This window comes from Mesoplodon densirostris, chromosome 2, assembly GCF_025265405.1.
Source record: "Mesoplodon densirostris isolate mMesDen1 chromosome 2, mMesDen1 primary haplotype, whole genome shotgun sequence".
NCBI lineage: Eukaryota > Metazoa > Chordata > Mammalia > Artiodactyla > Ziphiidae > Mesoplodon > Mesoplodon densirostris.
In genome coordinates this window covers 103,498,897-103,517,068 of record NC_082662.1, presented here as the reverse complement: position 1 = coordinate 103,517,068, position 18,172 = coordinate 103,498,897, and the positions used below count along the sequence as shown (strand labels likewise).

The following is an 18,172-nucleotide window of genomic DNA, read 5'->3' as shown; positions in this document are numbered from 1 at the left end:
TAACTAAGAAAAGAAATTTAAAAGCATTAGATTAGTTTTTTCTTTAGTAACAAATGATCAGTTACACAGGTACTAAAAGGAGAAAATCTGATTTTACTAATTTATTAAGGAGTAATAGAGCTTTTTTTTTTTTTTTTAGTTATATAATGTTACTCAAACTTTAGTCTACAAAATCAGGAAACACACAGTGCTTTCTATATATTGGTCAGGGTACAGTAAGAATAGTAGTGAAATGTACTTCAGTGAATAATAATTTAGAAAATATCCAGAAGACAGCAGTTAGCCTGAAAAACAGTTGCATTCCGAAAACTGAAAGGAGCAAAGGAAGTTAAGGGGAAATATGTTTAGATTAAGAAAACAGTCATTTTCTAAAACTGTCATACAGTGAAATAGGTTGCCTTTTCTAAACTAATTCCTTTTCAGTGGGAGCCAAGCAGACTAGGTTAGGAAAAAGCGGGGGTGGGGGGAAACAACTCAGAGATGTTGCAAGAAGAAATTACGGAGCACAGAATTTTGATTTTTTTTTTTACCCACCTCTCAAGGGACTTTGGAAATCACTTAGGTCATCATTTTACATCTGTGGAAACAATTCCAGAGAAGTTTTTAAAAAGTATGAGAAGCAAGACTAAAAGCCAGTCTTTTGATTCTAGTTCTGTGTTCTTTAGGGAACTTTAGTTGATTTCTTGAATTAGAAGTGAAGTTTAAATTTGACCTGTGATTCTTTCCAGTTCTCCTTTAAAAAAAGAAAAATCATTGTTAATGATTTTTTTTTTTAATTTTTTGGGCCGTGTTTGGGTCTTCATTGCTACGCGTGAGCTTTCTCTAGTTATGGCGAGCAGCGAGCAGGGGCTTCTCTTCGTTGCAGTGCGCGGGCTTCTCGTTGTGATGACTTCTCATTGCAGAGTGTGGGCTCTAGGCCCGAGGGCTCAGTAGTTGCGGCTCGCAGGCTTAGTTGCTCCGCGGCATGTGGAAATCTTCTCGGACTAGAGATCGAACCCATGACCCCTGCATTGGCAGGTGGATTCTTAACCACTGCGCCACCAGGGAAGTCCCGTTAATGACTTTCTGATTAAAAACAAATACATAGAAAAGAGTAAAAAGTCTAAACTTGGTGTTGGGGGTATTCGTCTGCTGTGTTTACTACTATACATGTAGAACCTAGAACAGTGCTGATGGCATTCAAGTTCTGGTTTAGCATTTAAAGCAGTGGTTAAGAATGTGAGCCATGGAGTGAGTACCGAGTTCTGTTCCCATTTACCAATTTTAGCTCTGTGCACTTAGAACACCATCTAAGTGTTACATTGTCTGTGAGTATTGAAGTAGACTTTCCTGGTCTTTCCTTTTTAAAATACAGTTGAAATCATATTATAGAAATATTTTTGTCATTATATAAAGTACTATGGAACTTTAGATTGTTTCCGGGAATTTGTTATTAAAACATTTTAATGAACACATTTGTGCATAAAGCCTTGTCCACATTTCACATTTCCCCATGATAGGTTTCCTGCGGTAGAATTGTTAAGGAAAGTACCTCCACATTTTGGTACATATGGTTAAACTGTATTTCAGAAAGGTTGCACCAGTTTGCCACCATGAAAATATATTAGCATGTTGTTCTTAACCTACTTTCTCAATTTTTTTAATCTTTTATCTGATAAATGAATAATTTGTTTTATCTAAATTTTTGCTTGCCAGAATTGAAGTTAATATGTTTTGTGTTTAATGAATGATCTTTTAAGACTTATTTGTCTTAATGTCTTTCCATAATTCAGCAAATGAGTGCTTACTATGTGCCAAGCACTGTCTAACACTAGGGATTTAGCTTTGACCAAAAAGCCCCTGCTCTCATAGAGCTTATATTCTGGTAGTTTAATTCTTACTGATTTGCTTAAATTCTTTAATGATACACTCATATATTTACATTTTGCGTTTGTTCTCTTTAGGTTTGAGTATAAAAGCTTATACTTTTTATGTAATCAAATATTGATCCCTCCCCTTGGCGTTTTTTTCTATTGACTTTAAACCTAGAAAGTCCCCCCTTCCAAAAGCTTTATAAATGCATACATTTTTATTTAATATTTGTTAAGGCATTTAACACAGTTCATCTAGAATATATTTTTTGTATGCTGTGAGATGAGCAACTAAATTGATTTTCCCCCTATTTAAAAAAAAGCCAAGTAACATTTACCTACTGGTCCAGTACCACCCCCCTTTTTTTGATGTTGTCTTTATGTTAATTTTTTATAAACAAGCATCTGTTGTTGAGCTATCTACTTTTTCCATTGGATTTCTCTTTTTACGTAATTGTTTGGTGGTTTTGTTTGTTTTGTTTGTTTTGTTTTTTAAGGAACATCCATTTTGTTTAACTGTGCTTCTTTAAAGTTTTGATGGTGCTGGTTTTAAAAAAATTTAGCTGAACTATTAGGAATTCTTTTAAGGGTTAACATATTGTCTTATCTGAAGTTGCTTGAGTGATATATGGGTTTCCCTTTTTAAAAAGTAGCCCTCAAATTAGATAAAGGCTAGAGAAAAATACTTAAGTCAGGAAAGGTGCTGGGAGAAAGGAGAGGTTCTGGTTCAATTCTGTTTTGATGTGCACATCCAAAGGTGGGATGAGATGAGCAATGTAGCCTAAATTCCAGTACGCTTGTTGGGGAACAGTTTAGTCTTAGAAAGAAATGATAGCTCTAACCCCTTCTCATTCTGGTTCATTTTCCCTTAGGGTGAGAAAAACATGAGTCTTACCTCTTCAGCTAGGACTACTAGGACTGGAGACTTGAGAATGTGATTTTTGCAGCTTCCTGGCCTATGTATTACAGAGCGTATCATTGCATTCTTACTTGTATAGTGATAAGAACTAGTCTAAACATGAAAAAAGCACAGCTTGTAAGTCATGGTCTAAGTCAGTGATGGTGGAATAGTGGTCTTCAAATTAATTTGATCATACTGTTTAACAAGAAGAGCATGTATGGTCAATATGTACGTGTATATATTTATAAATCGTGTGATTATACTGCTCCATTTGCATTGTGAAGCAGTGGTACAAATAGGACAAAGGTGAAATAAGCAATATTGTGAAAATAGTGTACCTGTTAACAGTGTAGAAACTTTTTAGCCCCACTAGAAATATATATATCTGGATGCTTAGTTTATAAGTGTTTAATTTAAAAACTTTATACTATCATGAATTAATATCTGAGGGACAGTATGCATTTTATGTTTTATTGATACTGGTATAAGTCTGTATCAGAGTCTTGATCTTAATGTTTTGTCAGACTTGTCATCTCATTAGATGGTCATTTATTTCATAATGTAGAGGTACAAGAACTAATACTAGGATTAGAAGTATTGCCTCCCAATTCTCTGCCTTTGCTTGCTTTATTAGCATTGTCTTCTAAGATTCTTCTGTGGGAATCTTGTTCAACAGTTTGTCTCTTTGTGAGGGTAGTTTAGTTAAACTAGATAGCTAATTATGTACACTTAATTGGAGAGATGTAAACTTTAATATGCTGAAAGTAAATGAACGAGGGCTTCACTGTCAATCTCTTGTGAGGTTCTCCACTCTTTCCTCAGAGTACTTAAGTGATGTATGACATGTGATACGACCTGACATATCAACGCAGCAAGGCCTCTTCTATAAATACATAATAACCATTTGTAAAAGCTAGTTTTTATCTCTGGCCAAATATATATATTCTAGTTCAGATATTTTCTTCCTACACCCCATTAGATTATCCTGTGTGTACCCTACTTGAGGGAGACAAGTGATTGAGAATATTGGATTCTGTGTAAAGTTGTGGGACATTGAGAAGAAGTTGGGCTCAGTTGTCTTGCTGTAGCAACCACCAGAGTCCTTATGGCATTTTTAAAATTGTAAATGTTATGGATTAGGGGTTAAGTAAGTGCTTTAAAAAATACATTTCAGTTTGACCGTTTAATGTTAATGCTACAATTTATTTTGTTGATAGAAATCTGATTAAATGAATTATATTTTGCTAAAGTAATTTAATGATAAATGTAAAGATAAACAGGTTGACTGTCAAATGTGTGTTAAATTGTTATTGATCATAGTTGTAAACATTGTGCTATGTTATCACAGCTGTTTGAGATGGAGAACGTTTTTACTGTGTCATCAGATCCTCATCCCCCTCCTACAGCCCCTCCTTCACTTTCTTTACCTTTATCTTCATCTTCTACCTCATCTGGGACTAAAAAACAAAAGAGGACCCCCACGTATCAGAGATCTGTAAGTCAGGGAAGCAGTCATCCCAGCTTTTTTTCTTTGTGTTGAGAGCATGACTAAGAAGGGCCACTCAGTTTGATTGAAATGCCCTGCAAACTCACTTTCTAACTTCCCTAAGTATTTCCTTCACCTTGAATCTTGAAAGGTAAGTTTAGTAGTTTAGGCCTTGCTACTCAAAGTGTGTCCAAGAATTAGAAGTATTGATATCACCTTGGGAGCTTGTTAGAAGTGGAGAATCTCAAACCCCTGCTGCTGAATCAGATTTTGTATTTTAACCAGATCACTGGGTAACTTCAGTTTGAGAAGCCCTAGTTTTGAGTCAGCATTGTAGAGGTAGACCTTCTTGGTTTGACTTTGGCAAGTCATTTAATCTCAATGTCTGTTTCATCATTGGTAAAATTGGGACAATATTACTTCCTCGTGGGCTTTTGTAAAAATTAAATGAGTTAGTACACATCCGACACAAAAGAGTGTCTAGCATGAATGAATTAGAACTTAACCACCTACAGATGTGATGGCTTTGATTTGCATGATATGGCTATCCCACCCAGTGTTTACTTAAAACGTGGTCTATCTTTCTAGAATTTCAGTCATCTTTTTTTTCCTGATGAAAAATTTTTTTACTTGCCCAACATCAAACTTAAATGAAAATGCTTATAAGTCAAATTTTCAATGAAAGGGTCTTAAACTAGGTATAAAGATGTGGATATGTTGCTATAGTAAATCAATTATAGACCTAACCTTTTCTAGGGATTTTGTCTTATTTCATGCTTCACTTAAATAAAATGAAATATCTAATGTGATAGACAGTATCTGATGATTAAATAGGTCCCAGTGCATTGCATTTAAATAGCCCTTCTGTTCACTAAAGAATGTTTTATTTTGCTTTATCTGACCATAGAAACAAATGACAGTATTTAGAGATTTCAGTGTCTGAAACAGGTGAAAAGATTTCTTTAATTGTACCTGTGAAGTGATTGAAGACTTTTAGGATTGAAGAGCTTTTGTTGTCTTGGAGTTCTTAGAAAACTCTTGCTTTCTAACTCATTGTTTTGAGTCATCTTCCATTAAAGGACCTGAGCATGCATGTATTTTCTAGTTTGAAATAAGTATTGCATGGAAAGTTTCTTTTATTGTTTTAGTCTCTACTAACTTAAATAATTGCCTTCAAGATGCATGGCTTACCAAATAGCAACAAGGTTTCTATTTACGTTTCAAAATAAGTATTAATAAATTTAATGAAATGTCCTGGTAGTTTGGGTTTCCATCTCTTGAATAGTAGTTACCTTTGTTCTGATACTGTTGTTTTAGTAATTTAAAGTTAATGTAAAGGCAACTTTTACTTATATAGTTACTTTATCTTAATATTTAAACTCCAGAAATTCTCTTTGTTTGGTAAGTGAAAATTCTATCATGAATTGGGACAGTTCCCCAAAAATAATTTGAATTACTTCCTCTGAAATGTTTTATTAGCTAAATTAACATTTCAGTAATAAAAACACATAATCTTCCCTTTATTTGTTTTACTTTTATTTTCTTTGCCTTTTTATGTTAAAAATTCAGTGATTTGTTAATCAGACTTATTAGTAAGCTATGGAGGTAATATACAGATCTATATGTATTGAGTTCTTTCTCTTTTTAAAACAGATGAGCTTTGATCCAAATCTTCTCCACAACAATGGGCATAATGGGTACCCCAATGGTACTTCAGCAGCACTGCGTGAAACTGGGGTTATTGAAAAACTACTAACCTCTTATGGATTTATTCAGTGTTCAGAACGTCAAGCTAGACTTTTCTTCCACTGTTCACAGTATAATGGCAACCTGCAGGACTTAAAAGTAGGAGGTAATCTGTTGGTTCTCCTTTTTATAAAACTAATCACAAGTTTATCTTGCATATCAACTTAGTCATGACAGTGTTATGCTTTTGGCCTTTTAATTGTACCAATTACTGAAGTTCGTTTATATAAATTAGCAGAATCCTGATTTCTGTTGTGGTGGTAGTCTTTTTGAGGGAGTAAAGAGTAACTGATTAAAAGATATCTTTGAATATTTTTTAAATAGACACTTGATATATTTAATTGTTATTCCCCCAGTAATGACTGTTTGGCTATATATTAGATTTTAAGCCAGTGAAAATATTAAACTTCATAATGTTAGTTTTAATTATTTTGCCAGGTACTAGTTTGAGTAGTACCTGAAAGAAATAACTCTTACAGTGTCACCACTTGGATTATGTGAAAATTCATTTTGGCTGACAACATAGAAATTACTTTCACATGTGAAAATGTGTGGCTTATTAAAGGACTGAAGTTACAAGGTCTCAGTGTGTTTTTTTAAAATATCTTTGAGAAAAAAATAACAATAGTTACATGAATATTTGGCATACCAAATACTCTAAACTGTACAAGAGTGTTATTTTGGTTAACCCTCATTTTACAGATGAAGAAACTCAGGGTATAGAGGGGTTTGGGGGGTGAGGGAGGAGGCTTGCCAAATCTCACCATTACATTGCGTCAGTTGTAGTATGTGTAGGTGCCATGAAAACTAAGATATGGCTAGCTTAGTCTAAAGCAGTGGTTCTGAAACATTAGTGTGTATCAGAATTACCTACAAGGCTTGTTAAAACGCAGATTACTGTACGTGATGCCCACAGTTTGTTTTGGAGTAGGTCTGGAGTAGGGCCTGGGAATTTGCATTTCTGCTACACTCCAGGTGATGCTGCTGCTGGTCCAGGGACCACACTTTAAGAATCAACAGTCTAAGGAAACTCAAATGCCTCATTAAGTTTAGCTTGAAAGTGAGATACCATTTTGCCAAAATTAGTCCAACAAACACAACACTCTCTTTGTTTTAGATGATGTTGAATTTGAAGTATCATCTGACCGGCGGACTGGGAAACCCATTGCTGTTAAACTGGTGAAGATAAAACAAGAAATCCTCCCTGAAGAACGAATTAATGGACAAGTTAGTGACTTAGATGCTTTATGTTTTCTTAGGGCCCTGCATTTGCATATCTTTCACATTAGAAAAGGAAGATTCTCCCCATCTCCTCAGTTTGCACGCAAGAGAGCTATAGTCTATAAAAGTTACTATTTTAAAATTATATCAGAAGCACTGGCATTTCTTGACCTGAAATAAAAATTTGGTCAAGACTCAATTTGGGTTTTTACATATAACCCTAAGTCTATACTTACAGTCAGCTTATGTACTGTAAGTTTGAAACTTGGCAGCATGACATCCTCTTGTGGATCATATTAAAATGTATCCCTTTATATAGTATAGAGGATATTAAAATTCAGTTTATATTGCACAGTGCTGCTCCTGAAATGATTAGCAATGGAAATTTTTTTTTTTTTGACTGGTAGGTTGTGTGCGCTGTTCCTCACAACTTAGAGAGTAAATCTCCAGCTGCCCCGGGTCAGAGTCCAACAGGGAGTGTATGCTACGAACGTAATGGGGTAAACTTGTGTATTTTTCTTAAACCTTTGCCTGATCCACCATGTGATCTATAAGCGTACTTTAAAATTCAAAATCGAAAACGTAAGCTGCAGTTGATAAAAATCAGTTTAAAATTTGGTTTTGAAGAGGCTTCGAGTGCAGCATTATCAAAAAATCTAAACAGAAAAAAATCCATAGGACTTCCAAGTGTCTTAGCTTGCCCAAGTGTGACCTTAGTTAGAACATTAAGGTAAAATGCTTCTTTTACTCGCTTTTTTTGGGGGTTGTGGGAGGGGATCTTTTTTCTTGTTCCTTTTAAGCACTAACTCAGCTTTTTTGTTTGGAATGCCTTATATAAAAATTTTTTTTTTTGAAATGTAACTACAGCCTCTGGGCAAATGCTTCCACGTGTGTAAGCTTTTTGAAGTTGGATTGCTGCTCAGCTGTGGACTCGCAGAAGTCATCAGCACCTTGGAGGGGAAGTGTGTTTATGTGAATAAAACTATGTACTTGTCAAAAGGCATTTAATTTTAAGAAATTTGGCTTTAAATGCCAGTTTAAGAAGTATTTAACAAAGTAAATCACAGTATACACTGAACATGCATCCTGCCAGTATAGTAATAATACCTTATTAATTCACAGGAAGTGTTTTATCTGACTTACACCCCTGAAGATGTTGAAGGGAACGTTCAGCTGGAAACGGGAGATAAAATAAACTTTGTAATTGATAACAATAAACAGTAAGTTCTTTTTTCCCACCTAAGTGGTGTGGGGGTTTTTTTGTTTTTTTTTCCTTTTACAATAAAATTTGAAGCAAGTCAAAAACCTAACTTGTAAATCTGGATAATTTTCATAATCTTTTAAGTTTTTATTCATCAGCTAAGCATTTGAGCGTCAATTCTATGACAGGCATTATGCAGGGTGTCAGAGATAGGAGGATAATTAAAACATGGTCGGAACTTTCAAGGAACTATTCTAGAGATCAGTGAAGGTTTTGCCATAGCAGCAGTGCTTGAGGTAAGCTTTAAGATGAGGAAGTCACTAGGGAGATGAGAAAACCATTCTGGATAGAGGAAGTACCATTTGGGGGAAGAGGCCAAAAGTTGGAGTTGATTTAATTGACTGGATCATGGAAAGATGAAGTTTGAACTTTATTCATTCGTCACAGGTGTCTTTGAAGGATTTTAAATGGGGAAGTGTGATTGGTTTCTATTGTTGGAAGTGGTGGAGATGGTAGGGTTTTGGAGAATAGGGATGCTATAGACTAGAGGCAGAGTTATGAAAATTAATATGAAAGAAGATGAGGGTCTAGTATAGACAGGCCAGGGGTGTTTGGGTATAAAAGTCAAGTCACATTGAGAAGATAAAATCACCAAGTTTTATAACTTTTTAGATAGAGGTGTGTATTAGAACTAAGGGAAGGGGAGTCCCAAATGCCATTTTTCTGGCTTGGGCTACTGGGCAGATAATGATACCATTAACTGGACTAAGGAGGTACAGCAGAAAGTATTAAGGGTGGGAGAAGAATTCTGCTTATTTTGGCATTTTGAATTTGAGGTGTCTGTGGGGGAAGATATTAAATATGTAGTTGCATATATAGATCTGAACAAGCTACTTATGGGCAGGAGATTGAGCTGTTGAATTCATTGGCATAAGCAGTTAAGGAAAGTGTAGTTAAGAAAGCCTAGGGATGATTATTTTTATTTTGGAGTGGGAGAAACAGATACAAGTACAGGAGGAAGTTAAAAACAGGAGAAAGTGCTGGGAACGGACTTTGAATGGCAGTACAGAAAGAAAAGTCCCAAGAGTGTGCAGAATTATTAGCCTTGAACCTTACCTCTTGTAAGACTAGAAGGAATCGGATTGAGTTGTAGATTGATATTAGTAGTGCTAGTCTGAGGCCTCAATTTAATGTTAAGTTAGGAAACTTGGGAATAGGGCTTGAGTTTGAGGTGGATGGGGAGCCAGTGAAAGGGCTTTATTTAATCTTAATAAGTTCTTGAATGTGCTAAGAACTTGTACTAAATATTTTATGTACAGTTGTTAATCCTCAGAACAGCCTCATCTGGTAAGTTTCTTCATCTGTAAAATGAGGTATGTTCTCATAAAGTAACTTGCCTAAAGTCATATAGGGATTTAAATTGATGTTTGAATCCCAATCTGGCTCTAAGTAAAGCCTTTTCATTGTAGTAAGTTGCAAGAGCAAATAGGATTTTTCCAGTGTCCTTGTTAGTCTGTTAAATTTTTGAAATAAAAAAAGCACAATTGGGCGACAATTTGTCCATGAAGAATTAAGGGAAGTAGTTAGTTGGTCTGCAGATCTTATAAACAACACCAACAAATACTGTTGCATCAGAAAACTGTATGTGCCATCTTTAAAACGGAATCTGATTTACATTGCTGCTGCAGCAACACATGGTTTTCAGTGGAGGTGAACGTCACTTTTTTTTTTTAATTAAATTTATTTATTTATGTATAGCTGTGTTGGGTCTTCGTTGCAGTGGCGGGCTTCTCATTGCAGTGGCTTCTCGTTGCAGGGCACGGGCTGTAGGCTCGCAGGCTTCAGTAGTTGTGGCATACGGGCTTAGTTGCTCCATGGCGTGTGGGATCTTCCCGGACCAGGGCTCGAACCCCTGTCCCCTGCATTGGCAGGCGGATTCTTAACCACTGGGCCACCAGGGAAGTCCTGAATGTCACTTTTCTAAAGCATAGCAAATATCTCCTATAATCACTGCATTTACTCATGTTTCTTTTATGACTGTTTAATCAGAAATAATTGATGGGATAGCTACTAAGTTCAGTATTCATTGCAGACAGGACCATCTCTTATTTATCTCTTTATCCCCTGTACCTTTGTTTGCAGTACGTAATACCTACTCAGTGTTTGTTCACGTAATGGCCTTTCTAAAACTTTAGCATTCCCCATCTGGTTGCAACCAATTTGTGGCCTTACTTCAGCAGTCTGAGAGAAACAATGACATATATGTGTGCCCAATTTAAAAGGCTAGGGAGTTTGTGCAAAAGTCCTTTGCATGTGAAGCCATATGAAAAGGATTATGTATTATAAAGCCTTATATTAGTGATGATACAGAATTCCTGAGGCCTCAGAAACTAGTTTGTTTCTCTAAACTCATCATGTCTAACCAAGCCAATGCATTTTTCACCCCTCTTTGGTCCCCACCGTCCCCACCCGATTCTTTTGTTCTAGTACTGGTGCTGTAAGTGCTCGTAATATTATGCTGTTGAAAAAGAAACCAGCTCGCTGTCAGGGAGTAGTTTGTGCCATGAAGGTAAGTGTCGATCAGATTTGAGAAGCTTTAGTTTTTTCTTTGACCGCTTTAAGTCTTTCAAACCCAAGCCTTTTGTTTTTCCTCTTTATATTTCCTTTAAAAATATTTAATTGTTAACATCAGAAGTAATCTCTTAAAATTCCTTGGTTACCAATTATGTTCTTTAAAATGGGCCATTTAGTAGATGATATTAATATTAGACTTTACCAAGTAATATTGTTTCCACTGGAGTATAATTTTATGAAAAGGCTTATTGATTGTAAATTGTAATCATAAATATGTGCACTGAATAGTACATAATATCCCTGCTGTTTCTTCATATTTGTTTGGCTTTAGGATGCGTTTGGTTTTATTGAAAGAGGTGATATTGTAAAGGAGATATTCTTTCACTATAGTGAATTTAAGGGTGACTTAGAAACCTTGCAGCCTGGAGATGATGTGGAATTCACAGTCAAGGACAGAAATGTAAGATAGTTGAATAACTTGATCTTTGGCCTTCTTTTAAGATAAGTAGTGAGTTAAAATTTTAGGAAACACTTAAAGTGACATGGTTCCCCTCGCCCTCTCCACTCCCTTCTGATTTAGGGTAAAGAAGTTGCAACAGATGTCAGACTATTGCCTCAAGGAACAGTCATTTTTGAAGATATCAGCATTGAACATTTTGAAGGAACTGTAACCAAAGTTATCCCAAAAGTACCCAGTAAAAATCAGGTAAATAGTGTTTTTTCAGAAGAATCATCTTATACCTCATCAGTAATAGGATAATATGGCATGGTATACAGAAGTTTTATTACTTTCAATTAATGTAATTTTGTGACAGTGGAGCAGTTAAGTATTTTATGTGTGTAATTAAACTAAATCAGAAACCATCGGTACATCCATGAATATGTTTTTCTTTCTTTTTTTTTAAACTGGTGATAACGGAGAAGGGGGAAAAAATGCTGGTTAGATTGGGAAAAAAATTCATGTGTGCGTGCGTGCATCCCAGTTTGGTTTTTTTTCCTGTTGGTGGTGGGTGGGGGTGGGGTGGGGTGAAGAGATGAGACCAGTGGTGTCATTGCTAAGGAAATGTAGAACATAAAAGACTGAAATTCGTTTCCTTAAATAAAATCTCTCAGAGTGCAGGATCTTAACTGCAGTATCATGGTTTTATGGTTGTGTCATGTGACCATAGAACACAAACCTTTCAAATTGGACTTACATTATCAACACCTTTTTTTCCTTTAGGGAACTATCTGTTATAAAATGGGTTTGTTGTGTGTTCTTCTTGTTTGACTTAGAACTAGGAAGGGTGAGAAATCTCCAGCTAAAATAGTTTTTCCTTTTCATCAGAATGACCCATTGCCAGGACGCATCAAAGTTGATTTTGTGATTCCTAAAGAACTTCCCTTTGGAGACAAAGATACGAAATCCAAGGTGACCCTGCTGGAAGGCGACCATGTTAGGTTTAATATTTCAACAGACCGTCGTGACAAATTAGAACGAGCAACCAACATAGAAGTTCTATCAAATACATTTCAGTTCACTAATGAAGCCAGAGAAATGGTAAGTGTTGGATATTATTAGATACGTACCCAATCTTGGAGGCGGCAGGGCAGTGTTACAGTCAAGTTTGTGATATGGTATCGAAAATTCTTTGAGTTTTGACAGTATTGGGCAATTACCTTATTAAGGTGATTGAGAACACAGACACTAGAGTCAATCTGGGTTTGACACTTAGCTCTGCCAGTTACCTTGAAATAGATGTGAGAAAATTTTAGAATTAAAATCTGGAGAGGATGATTTCTAAGGTCTTTTGAGAGTCAGTGATTCTCTGGCCCTTAAATATGAAGACTGAGAAGATTTAAGTTCATCATTGTAGAAAGTAGATCTTTCCAGACTGTTCCATAAAATGTTTACTAAACAGTAGGTTTGGTTTCTTTCATTTTTACAGCAGGACTTTGCAAATTCTTTTTTAGCAAATATATGTCTGGAAATGATATATGCCAGAATTGTTGCTGAAACATATTTTACAAGTTCCGTTTTTGTGAATTAACTTTATCAGATGTAATTTACATTTGCTTCTGTTTGGAGTGATAACATCTATAGTATATCTCAGTGTTGTCAGTAGAACTGGATACATTCAATGAAAATTTAAGTTTCTTGAAACTTTTTAACTGTTAGGAGAACTGATCTTGTTTGACATTTGCAATGTGCTTTAAACTTTAATCCATGCTTAGTTTCTTAGATCTGTTTTGCTTTACACTATGGAGTACATTGTTGAATAGCTTGCTTACCATCAGGATATAGCAAGGATTAAATGTCAGAGTATTGTTTAGGCTATATTCAAAACTGATTATAGAATAATCATCTCTGTAATATGTAAATATGCAATATGTAAGTCATTGGTGGGTTGATAATTGTATTTTAGTAAGTATTTGAATACTTGCCATGTGCCAGTTACTCTGGATATAATGCCCTTACAGAGCTGATTTTTTTTTTTTTTTTTTTAGATGTTGGGGGTAGGAGTTTATTTATTTATTTATTTATTTTTGCTGTGTTGGGTCTTCGTTTCTGCGCAAGGGCTTTCTCTAGTTGTGGCAAGCGGGGGCCACTCTTCATCGCGGTGCACGGGCCTCTCACTATCGCGGCCTCTCTTATTGCGGAGCACAGGCTCCAGACGCGCAGGCTCAGTAGTTGTGGCTCACGGTCCTAGTTGCTCCGCGGCATGTGGGATCCTCCCAGACCAGGACTCGAACCCGTGTCCCCTGCATTAGCAGGCAGATTCTCAACCACTGCGCCACCAGGGAAGCCCCAGAGCTGATAATTTAGTATGAAGGAAAAAAACTTGAGGATAGAACTTCATATATTTTATTTTTCAAACCTAAATCTTGAGTCCTCCTGTGCCTAAACTCACAAATTTTTGAGGTAGAGATTAGAGAGTTGCCTTTAGTTGACTTCTGAGGTATTTGGAGTATTCTTCTGTAGATTTTTAATTTCTGGAAGTTACAGTGTCATAAAACTTGGCATTATTTGGAATCCTGGTTTTTGCCACTTACTAGCTGTGTGCTTTGGGCAAAGTGCTTAACCTCTTTCAACCTCAGTTTCCTCTTCTTGTAAAACAATATTTTTCACAGAATTGAAAATTAAATGGAATATGTTGTATGCATTTACTTCAAAAATGCTAATTTCTCTAGTGCGTATTGGCCAAGAAGTGGCATCTGGGGAGTCTCAGGCAATTGCTTAGAGATTAATTTACTTTATTGAAATCAATGAGTTTGTGTTTAAGTGGAAAGATTAAAATGTGGGTACAAAATTTGGCTGTTTAATACAGAGAATTCCTAATGAATTTAACTTGATACTTCCAAACTTGAACGTTGTTGTCTTGACAGTCTTCACAGCCAGTGAAAGTATTGTTTTGGTTTCAGGGTGTAATTGCTGCCATGAGAGATGGTTTTGGTTTCATCAAGTGTGTGGATCGTGATGCTCGTATGTTCTTCCACTTCAGTGAAATTCTGGATGGGAACCAGCTCCATATTGCAGATGAAGTAGAGTTTACTGTGGTTCCTGTGAGTAGTTCTTGAAAAAAGTATGGGGGGTTTTCTTGATCCTTCCTTTTTTGGTTTTAAAGTTACTTTTGTTTATCATTTGTAGGATATGCTCTCTGCCCAAAGAAATCATGCTATTAGGATTAAAAAACTTCCCAAGGGCACGGTTTCATTCCACTCCCATTCAGATCATCATTTTCTGGGCACTGTAGAAAAAGAAGCCACTTTTTCCAATCCTAAAACCACTAGCCCAAATAAAGGCAAAGAAAAGGTAAGTTTTAATCAAAACGGTTTTTGCGGTTCTTTATTCCTCTTCTGCTTAAAGGCAACCACTGTCCACACAATAATGGAGTATTGTCTCTTTCAGAATTCCCTGTAATAGTAACAGTGAACTAATCTAAAGCAAGGTTTTTTTTTTTTTGTTTTGTTTTTTTTCTTTTTGCGGTATGCGGGCCTCTCACTGTTGTGGCCTCTCCCGTTGCGGAGCACAGGCTCCGGACGCGCAGGCCCAGCGGCCATGGCTCACGGGCCCAGCCGCTCCGCGGCATATGGGATCCTCCCAGACCGGGGCACGAACCCGTATCCCCTGCATCGGCAGGCGGACTCTCACCCACTGCGCCACCAGGGAGGCCCTAAAGCAAAGTTTTGAATCTCATCAGTATTAACATTTTGAGCTGGATAATTCTTTGGGTGGGAGGGGGTGGGGATCTGTTCTTTGCATTTGGGGATGTTTAGCAGCATCCCTGGCCCACTAGAGGTCAATATCTCTTCTTCTTCCCATGTATAACAGCCAGACATGTCTCCAGAATCTGCCAAATGTCCCCTAATCACCCCCAGTTTAGCATTGCTCATCTAAAATGATAGTACTTGTCATCCAAGCAATTTAAAACTTTGAAATTTTGGTAGACTCATTTCACACATTTGAACTCCATTTATTGAAAAATCCACTAAATCCGTAAATATGAAGCTATCCATAAGATGACCTCTTCTCTTAAGTAAATAACAAGACTTGTATAGAAACAGGTGATTCAAACAATGTTAAATACTTCTATAAAAGGTCAATGAGAGAGCTTTGGTAAAAATTAATTCTAAACTGACAGGATCTGGGATGGTTTCACTAAGGTATTGACATTTAATAGGTGGAGATAAATGAGGAAAGGATATTTCTCACTGAATAGAGGTACAGATGAGAAAAATTCAGGGTTTCTTTATAAAACACTAATTAGTTTGACAGGAAGATAGGGCTTCTTTTGGGGGGGGAGGTGATTTCTGATTGGCCGTGAACACTATAGAATAGGCATGTTGTCAGTAAGCGCTCTCTCCTCAACATTAAAATTAGGTTAAGACTTTAAGACCAAATTAGGCAGACTGAGTCAGCCCTGGGTTAAAAGGCAAGACCATCTATTATTCATACGAAAAATACGTATTTTAGAGAACCCTAGATAGGAAATTTCTACAGCTGTACCAGTTCTTTGGCTCAGGAGTTTGTAATAATTGCAGTTGTGCTTATATTGTTTTTTTGGTGGTTCTTAATTCTTTTCATTGTTTTCTGACTGTATTTCTTTAGGAGGCTGAGGATGGTATTATTGCTTATGATGATTGTGGGGTGAAATTGACTATTGCTTTTCAAGCCAAGGATGTGGAAGGATCTAATTCTCCTCAGATAGGAGACAAGGCAAGATAATTCTGCTTATTTGAGAGAGGGGGGAGGGTTAAAGGTTATCATCTTTATCATAAATCCTGAAAAATGGTTTCTTTAAATTTTATCAAGTTTTGCTAACATTCTTTTGTGCTTACAAGTTTAATATATGAACATCTTCCTGTTTAAAAGCAGCTTATTAATAAGAACAGGGTCTAGCAAGCTTTTTGTTAAAGCTTTTTGAGGAGTTAATATTTAAGCATTAGATATGTCAAAAGCAATTACCTTATATAAAATTAATAATATTGGTAAGAAAGTTAAAACAGTTACTGAAGCATTATCAGAATAAAACCACGCCAAAGGTTTTTATGTTGCTGTTCATTTTTGTCATACTTAGTATGTCTGGTTTTCCAGTTGACATCCTTTAGAGAAATTAAGAATCTATCAGGAATACACACTGGAGAGCAAAACTTGATCCTTGTGAAAAGTGGAATGAGAAGTAGAAGTGATAGTTCTGGTGAATATCTGTTCCATCAGAGTATTTATAAAAAGGATATTTAGAGTGGAAAGCAAGGTCTGGGGGAGTTGTCATTTCCACTTGGCGTGAAATGACGTGATACTAATGAGCATCGTTATTTTTCACAGGTTGAATTTAGTATTAGTGAAAAACAGAGGCCTGGACAGCAGATTGCAACTTGTGTGCGACTCTTAGGTCGTAATTCCAACTCCAAGAGGCTCTTGGGTTATGTGGCAACTTTGAAGGATAATTTTGGATTTATTGAAACTGCCAATCATGATAAGGAAATCTTTTTCCATTACAGGTGAGGAATGCCTTTTAGGAACTTAGAGCTTACAATCCATTCTTTGGTTTTGGAGTCAAAAACATTAGTATTGGGTAGTTATGTATTTTTTTAATCTCAGATTTCATATTGGTGAAATTTTGGCAATATATAAAGTTAACTGTCTACCTCTGTATAGAAAACATGTGGTCAAAAGATACAGAAAGACCTGTACCTGCTTTGAACATTGGATAGGAGCCTTTCTGCTTCAGTAAAAGAATACAGTTTTATGTGTTGCTACCAGAGAGTTGTATATTTGATTTGGTGTTATGATAATAGTACAGTGGTTAAGAGCATGGGCTCTTAGAACCATACAGTTCCAGTTTGAATCCAGGCTCTGCTACTTAGTACCTGTGTAAGTTTTATCGAATGAAAATAACCTCCTGTCATCTTAGTTTCATTATCTTGAAGCTGAGGATAATGGTACCTCTTCATAGGATGTTTCTGAAGATTATATGAGTCAGTGCTTAAAACAGTATCCAGCTTAAGTAAGCACACCATGAATATTATAATAGAAGAAATAAAGGCTACTTGCTACTGTTGATGTTTGTGGTAAATGCTTATTCAAATGTCATTTCCTTTCCCTGCCCTGCAGTGAGTTCTCTGGTGATGTTGATAGCCTGGAACTGGGGGACATGGTCGAGTACAGCTTGTCCAAAGGAAAAGGCAACAAAGTCAGTGCAGAAAAAGTGAACAAAACACACTCAGGTAATGAATTGTGACTTCTGATTATTAGGCCTATGTTTTGGGTAGGAGGGTGAAGAGTAGGGTGGGAGAGGGAGAGAAAAGCCTACTGTTCTAGATCAGTGTTTCTCCAGGTGTGATCCCCAGATCCAGCAGCATCACCTGGCCCCTTGTTAGAAATACAAGTTGTCTGACCCCACCCCAGACCTACCAAAACTTTGGAGATGGGCAGTCTGTTTTAACAAATCCTTCAGGTGGTTCTGATGAACACTGAAGTTTGAGAACCATTGTTCTAGATTTTCTAGGTCATTTGCTTTGAGTTTATTATCAGTTCAATATCTCTTTTTAAAAATAACCCCAAGATAATAAATCTCCATGGGATTGGGGGAGGGGGCATTCCTCTAGAAAACAGTTTTGGAGGAGAATGAGTTTAAATGTGAAGAATAATGGCAACTTAAGGAAATCGTTGCTATTTAGGATCTTTGACTTTTAAAAGGCCTACAACTTAC

The 18,172-nt window shown here is 36.4% G+C and overlaps 1 protein-coding gene across 4 annotated transcripts in view; it reads left to right on the top strand.

Annotated features, from left to right (window-relative positions):
- Nucleotides 1-18,172, top strand: part of CSDE1 (cold shock domain containing E1) — a 36,817-nt gene that overhangs the window by 11,293 nt on the left and 7,352 nt on the right. For 2 of the 4 annotated variants that reach the window (XM_060090308.1, XM_060090309.1), the window contains 13 exons: nt 5,891-6,089; nt 7,101-7,210; nt 7,612-7,704; nt 8,327-8,424; nt 10,893-10,974; nt 11,311-11,439; nt 11,560-11,685; nt 12,307-12,519; nt 14,382-14,522; nt 14,608-14,772; nt 16,069-16,176; nt 16,786-16,961; nt 17,575-17,687. In XM_060090308.1, the coding sequence (XP_059946291.1) occupies nt 5,891-6,089; nt 7,101-7,210; nt 7,612-7,704; nt 8,327-8,424; nt 10,893-10,974; nt 11,311-11,439; nt 11,560-11,685; nt 12,307-12,519; nt 14,382-14,522; nt 14,608-14,772; nt 16,069-16,176; nt 16,786-16,961; nt 17,575-17,687 (1,753 nt within the window). Of the gene's footprint in view, nt 1-4,099; nt 4,247-5,890; nt 6,090-7,100; nt 7,211-7,611; nt 7,705-8,326; nt 8,425-10,892; nt 10,975-11,310; nt 11,440-11,559; nt 11,686-12,306; nt 12,520-14,381; nt 14,523-14,607; nt 14,773-16,068; nt 16,177-16,785; nt 16,962-17,574; nt 17,688-18,172 lie in introns of all 4 variants that reach the window. The other 2 variants (XM_060090306.1, XM_060090307.1) reach the window with 2 other exon arrangements.